The 13,174-nt window shown below is 67.2% G+C and overlaps 3 protein-coding genes across 3 annotated transcripts; 2 read left to right on the top strand and 1 right to left on the bottom strand.

The window, feature by feature from the left end:
• Nucleotides 1–392: 392 nt before the first annotated feature.
• EMIHUDRAFT_425794 (hypothetical protein) lies at nucleotides 393–2,245 on the top strand (the record flags this gene model as incomplete). The annotated part of the gene is made up of 5 exons (XM_005794430.1): nucleotides 393–545; nucleotides 898–1,070; nucleotides 1,120–1,250; nucleotides 1,560–1,621; nucleotides 1,775–2,245. Exons 1-5 carry the CDS (start codon nucleotides 429–431, stop codon nucleotides 2,243–2,245), a joined length of 954 nt encoding a protein of 317 aa, XP_005794487.1. The 5' UTR covers nucleotides 393–428.
• Nucleotides 2,246–10,263: 8,018 nt separating this feature from the next.
• On the top strand, nucleotides 10,264–11,190 carry EMIHUDRAFT_194747 (hypothetical protein; the record flags this gene model as incomplete). Its single annotated transcript, XM_005794429.1, has 2 exons — nucleotides 10,264–10,381; nucleotides 10,679–11,190. The coding sequence occupies 2 exons, from the start codon at nucleotides 10,264–10,266 to the stop codon at nucleotides 11,188–11,190; spliced, it is 630 nt and encodes a 209-aa protein (XP_005794486.1).
• Nucleotides 11,191–11,766: 576 nt separating this feature from the next.
• EMIHUDRAFT_194746 (hypothetical protein) lies at nucleotides 11,767–12,858 on the bottom strand (the record flags this gene model as incomplete). The annotated part of the gene is made up of 3 exons (XM_005794428.1): nucleotides 11,767–11,835; nucleotides 12,016–12,189; nucleotides 12,283–12,858. 3 exons carry the CDS (start codon nucleotides 12,856–12,858, stop codon nucleotides 11,767–11,769), a joined length of 819 nt encoding a protein of 272 aa, XP_005794485.1.
• Nucleotides 12,859–13,174: the final 316 nt, after the last annotated feature.

The following is a 13,174-nucleotide window of genomic DNA, read 5'->3' as shown; positions in this document are numbered from 1 at the left end:
CTCTCTCTCTCTCTCTGTGTCTGTCTGTCTGTCTGTCTGTCTGTCTGTCTGTCTGTCTGTCTGTCTGTCTGTCTGTCCCACTCCCTCTCTCTCCTTCTCTTCGCTCTCTCCGCGACACATGCACATGCACATGCACATGCACATGCACATGCACATGCACATGCACATGCACATGCACATGCACATGCACATGCACACGCACATGCACATGGAGACACGCCTTCCAGACGAGAGGAGCCCGCGCGAGCCGCCCGAGAGCGAGACAGCACTCGCCGACGTCACACAAGAGGCGGGAGGGAGGGCGGTGAGCTAGGGCGGCCAGCTGTGCCGCCTCTCCCCTCAGGACGAGAGGAGCCTGTACATGCTGCTCGAGTACTATTATATATTATATTATATTATGTTATACTCAGGACGAGAGGAGCCTGTACATGCTGCTCGAGTACGTGCCTGGCGGAGAGCTCTTCTCCCACCTCCGCAAGGCGGCCGCCAGCTACACCGCCACCCCCCACACACAGAGGGGCGCCGCTCGGGCGTGTCGCGGACGTGTCGCGGACGTGTCGCGGACGTGTCCCCGTCCCTTAGGCCGCGCGCTTCTCCAACGAGGGCGCGCGCTTCTACGCCGCGCAGGCGACGACAGCGCCTGCACGGCCTCGGCTGCCTCTCGGCTGCCTCTCGGCTGCCTCTCGGCTGCCTCTCGGCTGCCTCTCGGCTGCCTCTCGGCTGCCTCTCGGCTGCCTCTCGGCTGCCTCTCGGCTGCCTCTCGGCTGCCTCTCGGCTGCCTCTCGGCTGCCTCTCGGCTGCCTCTCGGCTGCCTCTCGGCTGCTCGGCTGCCTCTCGGCTGCCTCTCGGCTGCATCTTTGCTGCCTCTTTGCTGCATCTTTGCTGCCTCTCGCGCAGGCCGTGATGGCGGTGCAGCACTTGCACGGGATCGGCGTCGTGTACCGCGACCTCAAGCCGGAGAACCTGCTGCTCGACGGGCGAGATCCGGCCGAGATCCGCCGAGATCCGCCGAGAGATCCGGCCGCACCTCCCCTCGCCTCCCTCCCTTCTCTCCTCGCCCTCGCCCGCGAGTCACCCGCCCCCGCTGCTCCGCCCCCGCTGCTCCGCCCCGCTGCTCAGGCGCGGCTTCCTCAAGCTGGTCGACTTCGGGTTCGCCAAGCGCGTGGCGGACCGCACCTGGACTCTCTGCGGCACGCCCGAGATCGCCCGAGATCGCCCGAGATCGCCCGAGAGGACCGCACCCGCACTCTGTGCGGCACGCGAGAGCACCTCGCACAGAGCACCTCGGGAGAGCTGTGCCTGCGGGGAGATCTCTGCAGCGGGTGAGGAGCCGAGCCTGCCTGCCGGTGGCTGCGTGTTGTGACTGCGTGCCTCTCTCCCTCCCTGTAGGCACGCCCGAGTACCTCGCGCCGGAGATCATCCAGTCCAAGGGGCGCGACTCTAGCCGAGATCTAGCCGAGATCTGGCCGAGATCTGGCCGAGATCTAGCCGGAGATCATCCAGTCCAGGGGGGGCGACGCAGCACTCGACGGCGCGCGCGGCTCACCGCTTTCTGTGAGTCCGGCGCCCCCTTTTCTTTCCCAGGCACAACTTTGCGGTCGACTGGTGGGCGCTCGGCATCGTCATCTACGAGATGCTGGCGGGCTGCCCCTAGATGCGACCCACCCACTCCTCCCGCAGGCGGTTGGCGGAGCGCTCGGAGTCGGCGGTGTCCGGCTCACAGGGGGGGTCGCACTCCCACCCCCTCCGGCGGTGCTCCTCCCCTCCCCCCCAGGCGGGCTACCCCCCCTTCTTTGACGACTCGCCCTTCGGCATTTACCAAAAGATCCTCGCGGGGAGGCGCGACACCATCTACAGGAGCCGCTCACCTCGGCTCGCATCGGCTCACCTCGGCTCTCCTCGGCTCCCCTCGGGCAGGCACGAGTGCCCGCGCCACTTTGAGCCCACCGCCAAGGAGCTGATTCGCAAGCTCCTCACCGCCGACCGCACAAAGCGCATCGGCAGCACGAAGAACGGCGGGGGCGCGGAGGAGATCAAGAAGCAAAAGTGGTACCGCGGGCTCAACTGGGCGGCGCTGTACAACAAGACCATGGAGCCGTACATTGCGCCGGACGTGTCCTCCAGCGACGACACTTCGCACTACGAGAAGTTTGCAGACTCGATCGAGGAGTCGGGTCCGCTCCTCGCCATTACCAAGGACACCGCTCTCTTTGGGTCGTTTACCGGGGCCTTCGGGTCCATTTAGCGGGAGCCACAGCTTCATTTTTGTATTAGTGTGCGCCCACCTATTTTCTTCAGACGTGATGTGTGTGATTAAAATGTCCTAGTTATACGAGCGTCATCTTGTAGTGAACAGGCCGAGTTTGCGGTTTGAGCGCCCAGCGCAGAGACCGACCGACCGCAGGGGGGGGGTCCGGGGTCGACGCGGGCCGCGGAAGACCGCAGACCGGACGGCCCGGAGGGGGGGTCCGGTCGGTCGCTCGGAGCGCAGACCGAGGGGGGGTCGGTCGGGTTGGCTCGAGGGTCACACACACCGCACACGCTCGCCGCAGCTGTGAATAAATTAGTATCTCGAAATACAGAGACCAAGCGCCCTCTCGCTCTCACTCCCCGTCTAATCACTCCTCGTCGATCGTCGTCCGAGTGGCGGCTGAGCTCGAGACACGAGACCGAGACGCTCAGGATTGGGTCGGAACACGAGCTGGTCCATGTCCACACTCTGGTCGTCGTCGTCCATACGATTAGCTTCGCCGGCGACACACTGTACCCGTTGACGAGCCGCTTGAGCGCGACCAGAGCTTGTACAAAGCGAGACGGCAAGCAGGACCAGGCCGCCTGCGACTGCGTAGATGCTCCACATATGTGTGGGGTCGGGCTTGCTCGGGCCTCGGCGAAGAAGTCTCCTTGGCGCTTGGCTGCGTAACTAGTTTTCATAGTGAAAACCGGCGATTTCGAAGCGCCCGTGGCGGCATGGCGAGAAGGAGGGAGAGAGAGCGTTTGAGGGGGCTCACGGCAAGGACACCGACCGAGGGGGGGGTCGGTCGTCACACCTCCCGCCGCCGAGAGAGCGACCGACCGGAGGGGGGGTCCGGTCCACCTCGGGGGCAGGCCACCGACCGGCGGGGGGGTCCCCACGAACAAGGGTGGGTGGGCATACAAAATGACGCTCGTATTTAAGGTCCTGACTTTCTGATGTTTTAATTTGAGCGCGTGCAGTTGTTGCATGTTGGGTTTAATTTGAACGGCGCCCGAGTTATCGCTTTCAGGCGCGTGTAAACGTACCGCGGCGGGGCAAGAACGGCTTTTGTTCGTACCATGGTTCGTACGTACGTGTGAGCCTGTCGAGGACTGGGGCTCCACTCGAGGTCATGTTCATAGATTCCAAAGCATTGTTAATAGCAAAGGGGGGAAAAGGTACCCTCGACCCTCACGCCTGCAACCCTCGCGCGACAGCACACCACTGCTCCGCACGAGACACCGTTGCAGGACCAACCCCAAAACGCGACAGCGCACACAATAGGGAGGGTGGGTGGGGAAGCAAAACAGGCCGTGTGGGGTGTGGGTGTCACGAGGACAGACGTCCACGAAGACGGTGGACGGACGCAAACTCCTTATCCGATTCACACTCACGGCTGTCCTACTGGTTATATAGAAAGTCGGCCGTCTGCGAGCCCCCGGCTCGCCGACGGCGAGAGAGATGCCACGAGGGGTCGCGGTGGCGTCCATCGCCAGGCTCCCTAGCTCAACCGACGACCCTTCGGGATCGACGGCCGATCGTCATGAGCCTGTCGAGGACTGGGGCTCCACTCGAGGTCATGTTCATAGATTCCAAAGCATTGTTAATAGCAAAGGGGGGAAAAGGTACCCTCGACCCTCACGCCTGCAACCCTCGCGCGACAGCACACCACTGCTCCGCACGAGACACCGTTGCAGGACCAACCCCCATCGCCATCCATCGTAGAACATGATCTCGAGCCCTGCCCCACAGCCCCTCAGCCACTACACCATCATAGTCACTCGCGCGAGCCGCTCGATGCGCGAGGCGAGATCGAGGCCGGCGTAGTGCTGCTGCATCGACCTCTCTCGCTCCTGCTCGTTCCAGCCGAAGATGCAGTCGATGTCTGTGATGGTAGCGCCCGTGACATCGCTCGTGTCCCGCGCCACCTTGTCCGAGAACCGTCGGTTCGAATGGTGGGCAAACTTGACGATCGGGTTGCCCGCCTCGTCCTCCTCAATCGCAAGCTCGAGGTCCTCCTCGTCGCGCTCGCGGAGGAGCTCGTACGCGAGCTTGAGCGCTTTCGTAGAATGGCTATATGACGAGCCAGTCTCTAGCGGAGTATCGGTGAGGCGCCCGCCGTCTGTCGCCCGGATGAGCGGGCCTTTGACGACGGCGGCGTACTGGGTGAGCCCCAGTCCCGCCAACCACTCGCTGGCAGCGCGGAGTCTGGCAGAACCCTTGGCTCCCCCAACGAGGTTGACGTACCGATCGCCCTCCTCGATGGTCGCCGCCCTCCTCTTCTGAGTCGCGGTGCGGCCAAGGTATTTGGCCGCTGGCCGGAGCGGGTGGTCACTCGGCAGCCGGCCGAGGGCCCCGACGAAGGTGTCGAAAGCGCCGTCTGGCAGGCTCGCCCCGACACGCAGCTGCACGACAGAGTAGTCCGGCCGCTCCACCTTGAAGCCGTCCACCGTGACCGTCTCGGTCGAGTGCCCCTGCACACGCCACAGATCCCGCACGGCAGACTCGAGGCTGAACTCAGAGGTGAGTGACGTGCCCACACAGTGAGCCCACCGGCCCTTCCCCTGGGCCGTCTTCGTGGACTCGAGGTGGGCGGCAACAGTCGTCCCCATCTCGGCACATCGCTCTGAGAGCGGGTTGACGATCCACACGTCGCAGGCGGCGACGCCGTGCTGGCGGCCCGTCGTCTCGCCGAGCCGCAACCCCATCATCACCTCAAGGAGGAACATGACGCGATGACTCGAGTAGACTGCCTCCGCCTTGGCGCCGGTGCAGCACGTCTTGAGCGTCTCGTCGAGAACGAGTCGAGCGAGCTTGCGCGTGGTGTGCGTGCACGGCTGCGCGAGCTCGCCGATCAGGCTGACCATCCTCGCGCGGAGCGCCTTCACCCGGGGGTCGGACATTATGCCGTTGGCGGTGGTCTTGGCGATGACTCCGCCCGCCGCCCTCAGGATCGTCTCGAACGAGCGAGCGCGGCCGGAGTCCATCGCGAGCCAGTTGATAAACTCGAGCATCGACTCGACACGGTAGCGGGGCAGGACGACGCCGCCGCCCATACTCGTAGCCCACACCTCCTCGAGACGGGTGAACTCCGCGTGGTTCTTCGACGTGGAGGACGCCTTGGTGCCCAGCTCGGCGAGCATCGTCCGAGCGGCGCGTCGGAGGACGAGGTCGGTGGGTGAGTGGCCGTCCGGCGTCATGGCTTCGGCCCTGCACACGGCACAGACGAGCTGTCCCGGCTCGACCTGGTATTTCGACAAGCCCGCGCACTCGCGGTGGAGCCCGTAGGAGCCGCAGCGTCCACAGATGTACTTGTCGCCTGTGGCACTGCACCCCCCTTGGAGGCACTTGAGCGCCGTCTCGACACGTCCGGCGCCCAGGACCGTCTCGAGGGACGCCTCCCTCCGGCTCACCGACTCGATGACAGCCGGAGCCTTCTCGTCGGCGGCTCGGCCGCATTCGTCACGGCCGGCGTGTACGAAGCCGGCGCCACGCGGCTCGATCTTGGCGCCCAGCCCAAACACAACTCCACAGCCCGCGCATGTCATGCCGCGGCTCTGGCAGTGCTGGACGGCGCCCGAGACCGACGGCTCTCGGTCCTTCGAGCTGGCAGCTGGAGCGGCGTTCGGCACGACGCGCCTCCGCGCCGCTGCTGCCTCGTCCGCTGAGGCACGAGCCAGCTTCAAGGCGTCGTCTGGAGAGTTGCCGCCCTCGTCGACCCGCAAGCCCCCAATCGCCTCGGCTAGCGTGGCGTCGCCGTCGGTCGGCGGGGTGGCACCGCCCGTGGCGCTCTGCGCCCGCCACCTCTCCAGCTGCTGCACGGCCGCCTTCCAATCGAAGGAGAAGCGGCCTACGACCCCGGCGCCCGAGGGATCCTCCCGAGTGACGAAGTCGTTGACGAGCCAGTAGTTGGCGAGGTCCGAACTGTTGTACTCCCATGGCGAGCGAGTCGAGCCGTCATAGTAGCTGCACCCGCCGCGCGCGCTGCCGTCCAGGAGCTCGAAGGTACGCAGCTTCCCGCGCACGCCCAAGAGCTCGGCCACTGCGATGGGCCATCCGCCGCGGTCGGGCTCGACCGCCGACGGGTCGAAGGTGGAGGCGACCTGGACGAGGTTGCCTCTCTCCGTCGACTTAGCCTTCGGCCCCGGAGGGCTCCAGAGGAACGAGCCGGCCATCATGACCTGTGGCCGGCCGCAAGGGAGGAGCGCCGGCGTCGCGCCTGACGCCCGGGGAAAAGACAGGATGAGCGTCGGGCGCCGGACTCGACAGCTGACGAATCTCCCCATCTGCTGCATCTCGACTACCCCCTCCCCCCGGGTCTGAGGGCCATCATCGACGGCATAGCGTCCCAATATTGAAAAATGGCGAAGCAGCCGAGACCAGCCTGCGTTTGGTGCGTCCGGTACCACCACGACTCCACTGATCCTCTGACCGCCCGCCTCTGAAAGTCGCTCCCCCACACGCCGCAGGGCGGAGCCCACCGTGCTGTGCGTGGGGTGCACCCAGAGGTGGGGAGGCGGCTTGCCGCCCGCGACTGTGGCGGCCAGCCCGCCACCGACGCACCCATCCTCACCACCTGGGGATTGGGGGCTGCCTCCACCCGGGCACTTGTGCTGCGCCCCGACCTCGGCGGCGGCGTGTCGCCTCTCGGCGCCCACGAACTCGGTGAAACGTCCCGTCAGGCGCTCGATGGCGGCGAACTCCGCCGCCGCTAGCCGCACCCGCGGCTCCTCGATGGGATCGCCTCTCGAGGTTTGGTCGGGCCGGTGGAGGAGCACGCCCGGCGTGTGGACGAAGCGGAGCTCGATGTCCCACCTCTCCGCCGTCTCGAGCAGCCGGCGCAGCGTCTCCTGCATCGACACCGCCGTCGACGCCTGGTTCTGCGCGGCGCCGATGGCGGCGGTGTTGTCGCCCTCGACCAGCACCGCGCTGCCCTGAAGCTGCTCGCCGTAGAACTGGACGACCCGGAGGATGCCGAACAGCTCTCGAGCGTTGATGGACCACGCCTGCTCGACCGGGCTGAACTGCAGCTGCACCTCGGCACGTTGGCCGTCGAGCCAGGCGAGCTGGCCTGTGCCCCAGTCGCTCGCGTCGGTACCTGTGATAGCGGCGATGGCGCGAGGCCGCCGGTCCAGATCGGTGCAGTTGCGCCGAGCCAGCATCGCCGACCACCACTCGAGGTCGCGGAAGAAGTCCGCGCTCAGCTCGATCTGGCGCCACGGAGAGCGAGGGGTGGGGCCGGGACGGCGACGCCGCTCAGGCGCTGGCGTCGCCACCCGCACCTTCCCACGTCTCCAGTCGACCTCGAGGCCCTGGAACTGCGAGAGCGTACCCTGCATATACGTCCGCCCGCCGGGGATGACCTGCGAGGCGAAGACCATATGGCCGAGAAGGCGAGCCAACTCGACCGGCTCCGCCTCGGCCGGCCGCCCGTCGAGTCGGCGCCTCGACAGCCAGTCCGTGATCATTCCCTGCAGCCTCTGCTGCCTCGCCTCGGTCAGGGCGATGCATCGGCGGCCTGGGAAGTTGCAGATGAGGAGCCCGAGGAACTCGATGCACCGGCACGGTCCTCGCGCCTTGTGCGGCGCCCACTCGAGGCCCATCTCCTGGCAGACCGCCTCGAAGACGGCGCCGCCATAGCGCGCCGCCTCCTCGGAGTCACCCACGATCAAAAAGTCGTCTACGTACGCGAGAATGTGCACGCCGCGGCCCGCACAGCGCCGCCGAACCATAGCCGCGATGGTCTCGGTGACGGCGCAGAAGATGCGCGGCGAGTCCGCCCAGCCAAACGGCAAGCTCGTGCAGCGCACAAGCATGCCCGTGATAGGGTGGCGCAGGACAAAGTGATTCCGAGACGCGCGGTTGATCCGCACGCCCCAGAACCCATCGCGCAAGTCATGCTTGACAAAGTGCGAATCCGGGCCGAGCAGCCGGTCCACGTTCCAAGCCGAAGGGAGGGCAAACGGAGCCGTCCTCGTCACTCGGTTGAGGCCGACGTCGTACGACTGACACGCTCGATGTTTGCCGCCGCCCTGGTCCACGATGGTCCAGGGATGCACGCAGCGCACCTGGTCGTACTCCGAGAGAGGGACGGGCTCGAGATGGCCGGCCAACAGAGCCCGGTCCACCTCCCTGCCGCACTGCGACTCGGCCTGGAGGGAGGAGAAGGGGTACTGCGCGACCTCGTACCTGCCCAGCTCGGCCTCGGTCGAGACGCTGACCCCCTCAGTCATGGCTAACCGGACCTCCTCCCTCATCACCGGATACCTGGCCATCTCGGCAGCTCCGAGGTCGCCCGACCCGGCCCTAGCGGCGTGAGCCCACGCCTCGGGCGCGTGTGGGAGAGGACGGTAGGTGGCAGCCGCCTTCTCCAGAGCGTCTGGCTTCCAGCCCGTCTGATCCCGCCAGTCCATGTACTCGCGAGCCTCAGAGTGGTCGAGACGGCTCTCCCGGCTCGCCCACAGGCGACCGCCCGCGACCAGGGCCGGGCGAGAGGCGAGACCCGGCGAGGGAGCGCCGCCCCGCCAGTAACTCGCCGGCACGTCGGGGGGAGAGAAGCCCCGCTCTCGCCATCGCTCGGCGACGTCGCGGTCGACTCTCACCACGACCGAGGTGGCCGGGGCGGCCAGCGCGGCCTCGATGGCCGGCCACGCCGCCTCCAGCTCCGGGCCGGGCACGTCCAGGTACGTGTTGTGCCCGGTGAGAGAGCCCGCCTCGAGCCGATCGAGACGTCGATTCGGCAGCAGCTCGTCGAGCCAGCCCGCCTTGACCTCGCCGTCAACGCGCTGCTGGTCGAAGCCGCCGACATATGAGTAGAAGAGCTCGCGGAAGACGAGCTCCTCGTCTGTGAATGTCCGCTCACCGTCGCAGCCGGCTCCAGCCGGTGCCGTCTGAGGCGCCTCTGCGCGCTCCGGCGCCGCCGCCCTACCCTGCCACTCGAGAGCAGCGGCAGGCTCGGCGTCGCCGGCGCCACGGAGCCAGCGGGCGATCTCACGTTTTGCCCAAGCGGGCCGCCGTCGCATCTCGTCGAAGGAGATGAAGGGCACGCCGAACCGATCCTTGGCTATCGCAGCGCAGCACTGCGCGTAGCGGAGCCGGTTGTAGTCGGGAGGGATGGACTGAGCGAGCCGCGGGTACGACATGTGCCCCACGTCGATCCCCATCGCGTCTGCGCACTGCTCGACCGAGCACCGCATCGGATGCTCCCCTAGGGGCGAGAATATGTTGCCCCCGCAGCACGGCCCCACGGGCCGGCCGAACGAGTCCCTTCTGCGCCACCTGCGCCGCTGCCCGAGGCAGCACCGCTTGGCGAGCCGTGCGGCGGGCTCGGCGACGGCTCTGTCGACGACCAGCTCGAAGCTCGACTCGAAGAGCCGAGGCCTTGCCACTTTGAGACCGAAGAGGGAGCCTCGCAGCTCGACCGCGTCCTTCATGGCCTTGCGCGCCCCGGCCACGTTCTCGATAGACCAGTACTTGAACTGCCCGCGCAGCATGTCCCGAGTGTGGTCGATGAGCCCGGGCTGCTTCGCCGGCGTTCGCGCGTCCCTCGCCGTGCTATACTCCTTGCACGGGGGGGAGGCGAACGCAGCTAGAGCCCGGTGTTGGTGCCGCAAGAAGCCGATGAGAGCGTGGTCGATCGCGTCGCCCCGCGTGAAGGCCTCCGGCCCGAATCTGTCGATGTACTCGGGCATGTCGTAGAGGTCGACACCGTGGCTGCGTCCACCAGACCTCCTCGTGCCTTCGCTGCCGCCGCCGCTGCCGCAGAAGAGCTCGAGAATGCCCGGGGTCTCGCCCGACTGAAGCCGCCTGAGGATGGCGACATAGTTGTCGTACCAGCCCATCCACTCTTCGGCGAGGGCACGCTGAGCCGCAAAATCCTCGTCCGAGGCAAGGTTGCGCCCTCCACCACACGACGGCGGACGTTCACGACGCAACCAACGAAGCGCGAGGGGGACTCCTCTCATGCCGCCGCGCCGCCATCGGCCGAGGCGGATGGAGGATCGTACGACGTGCTGCATGAAGCGCACATGCGCCTCGAGAGCGCCGAGCGCGTGGGCTCGCCGTCGATCCCAGCCGACCTCGATGCTCGTGAGGCGGCCTCGCCGCCATCGACGTTGGGCGGAGACGACGAGGCGAGTCACCCATGTCGGGAGCGGCTCCGCGAGGGGGCGCTCCCTGCCGCAACCGATCCCGGGCGCCCGCCCGGTCCCGGGCGGCCCTCTGCTCCTCCAGCGTCGTTGCAGGAGCCCGGCGGCGCGAGCGCGCACCACGCTGTCCAGCTCTGGTCGGTCGACGTCGGCGAAGCTCGCGCCGCCTCTGGCCCACGCTTCCGCACTCATGGAGTCGCCTGGCGGCCGTCCGGCTGCCCGATCTGGGAGCCGTCCGGCTCCCCCCCGCCCCGTCCGGAGCGCCTCAGCTCGCTCCGTTCGGAGCGTCATCCAGCGCTGCCACCGGGAACGGATGAGCCCAGCGGCTGCTACGGCTCTCTCGTCGGCGGCGAGGCCGATCCCGGCCAGCGCGCAGTCACCTGGCAGCCGTCCGGCTGCCCGATTTGGGAGCCGTCCGGCTCCCCCACGCCCCGTCCGGAGCGCCTCAGCTCGCTCCGTCCGGAGCAACACCCAGCGCTGCCACCGGGAACGGATGAGCCCAGCGGCAGCCACGGCTCTCTCGTCGGCGGCGAGGCCGATCCCGGCCAGCGCGCAGTCACCTGGCAGCCGTCCGGCTGCCCGATCCAGGAGCCGTCCGGCTCCCCCACGCTCCGTCCGGAGCGCACCAACCCGCTCCGTCCGGAGCGTCACCGAGCGCCGCCACTGCGACAAAATGAGCCCAGCAGCTGCCACGGCTCTCTCGTCGGCGGCGAGGCCGATCCCGGCCCACGCGCTCTGCTCTTGAAGGCGGCGGCTCCCGCCGTCGCCGATTGCCTCCTCGTCTGCCCGCTCGCCACTCGTGGCTGAGATGCCCGCCACACCGCTGGGGGGCGGCGCGGCCGGTGGCCGGCTCGCGACGCCTCGAGGTGCGTGGAGCTGACTGCATCCCAAAACGAGCTGAGAGAGGGCTGGCCGTTTCGGCGGGGCCGAGTCGGCGATGGCTGGGCAGCCCGCCCAGTCGATATTCGCCCGCCGATTCTCCTCCTCGCCCTCGGCTTCCGCCGGGGCCGGACCATCGTCCACAGTACGAGTTGAGACAACCGGACTCAGCGCTGACTCCAAAACTCTGTCACTGGGACGAACGACTACCACAGACGACGCACCAAACACACGACCACAACCAGGGGAGGAGACGCCTGCCTCGCCCTGGTGTGGGGGAGGAGAGGCGCCACCACCTCTGTGAGGTGGAAACACAGAAAAACGCCGGGCTGCCCGGGCGGGGATCAGAGAAGGAGCCACCCTGTTACGGGCGTCGGCTCTCTCTTCATAAGCCCGGGCAGCCACGGCGCGGTGGGGCGCCTCACCGTCCCGAGCCCCGCCCGCGGTGCGTGAGGGTCACGCGGTGCGAGCGAGGCAGGTCGGCGGGGCTAGGCCCCGAGGGCATCAGTTGCCCTTCTTGACCTTCGGCAAATCGGCTTTGAAGACGGGGCAATCAGGCTTGACGTGCCCCTCCTCGCCGCACCAGTAGCAGGTCTTGACGTTGGACTTGCCCGTCCGCTTCGCCGCCTCCTCGGCCGCCGCCGCCTTGGCCTTGGCCTCTGCCGCCACCGCCTCCGCCTTGGCGAGCCGCTTCCCGATGTCCTCGATCTCCTTCTTGAGCGACTCCGTAGACTTCTCCTGCTCGCGGAAGACGTCGTCGCGGAGCTCCTTGTCGACGGGCAGGCTCGGTAGGCCGCGCCCGGAGTACTTGCGGAGGTACCGCTGGAAGTAGGTGAGGAGGATCTTCTCGTCATTGAACTCCATGAGTCCAGACCGCAGGCTGAGCATCAGCGAGGCCTCTGTCTGCATGCCCCGTTCAATGTAGTCCTGCTCCAGACGGCGGCAGTGCTCGAGCACTGCGCGGCGTCCGCCTTTGAGGGCCTGGCAAAGGCTTGCTCCATCCTCCCGCATCTTCCGTACCTTGCTGACCAGGCCAGGCGACGTGCCGTACTTTGCCCCGTCCAGTGCCAACGCCTCCTCTGCCGACACTACCCCTCCGATTTCTAGGGTAATGCTAAGGGCGAGCGCACCCGGCTCGTCGAGTCCCTGCCCCTCGAGCTCGGTGGCGTACTTGGCACTCAGAATCGCCGCCGGTTTCGCGGCCGGCTGCGAGCTCGCCACTACTGAGGCGCCCGCCGAGCGCGTCGGTGCGCCCGCCTTGGTGGGAGGCTGCTCAGGTGTCGCATCCTGCCACCAGGTCTTGAGGAGGTCCCTCTTGATGAGGTAGCCAGCCCGCGCGCTGGGCTCCCCGAGCAGCGTCCCCGCCAGCGCCTCCCACCCATCAGGGTGGAGGAGGCGCTGCTCCAGCGCCGCGAACGGGATGTCTTCTGCCAGCTCAAAAGCGACGTCACCAATCTTCTCGTCGACAATGCCGACAGCTGTCAGACGCGTCCCGCCCCGCTCCGATCGCAGCAACTTCTCGATCTTCTCCGCGTCCGCGTCCGTCCCCACGGCCACCCCGCCGTCCCCGGACGGCGAAACCTCTGCCAGAACCATGCCGGAAGCGCTGCCTGTCGGGCCGCCCGCCTCTCCTGGCGACGGCGTGGCCCTGAGCGGCGCTGCTGCAGCCCTGAGCGCAGCCGGCACGTGCGGTATGGATATGGCAAGATCGTCCCGGATGCTCTAACGAGAGGCTGATACCGGTACGACAGAAGCAAAACAGGCCGTGTGGGGTGTGGGTGTCACGAGGACAGACGTCCACGAAGACGGTGGACGGACGCAAACTCCTTATCCGATTCACACTCACGGCTGTCCTACTGGTTATATAGAAAGTCGGCCGTCTGCGAGCCCCCGGCTCGCCGACGGCGAGAGA

Source organism: Emiliania huxleyi, assembly GCF_000372725.1.
Source record: "Emiliania huxleyi CCMP1516 unplaced genomic scaffold EMIHUscaffold_1, whole genome shotgun sequence".
NCBI classification, from domain to species: Eukaryota; Haptophyta; order Isochrysidales; family Noelaerhabdaceae; genus Emiliania; species Emiliania huxleyi.
The sequence above is the reverse complement of the archived record's forward strand: the minus strand, read 5'-3'. Positions and strand labels throughout refer to the sequence as shown.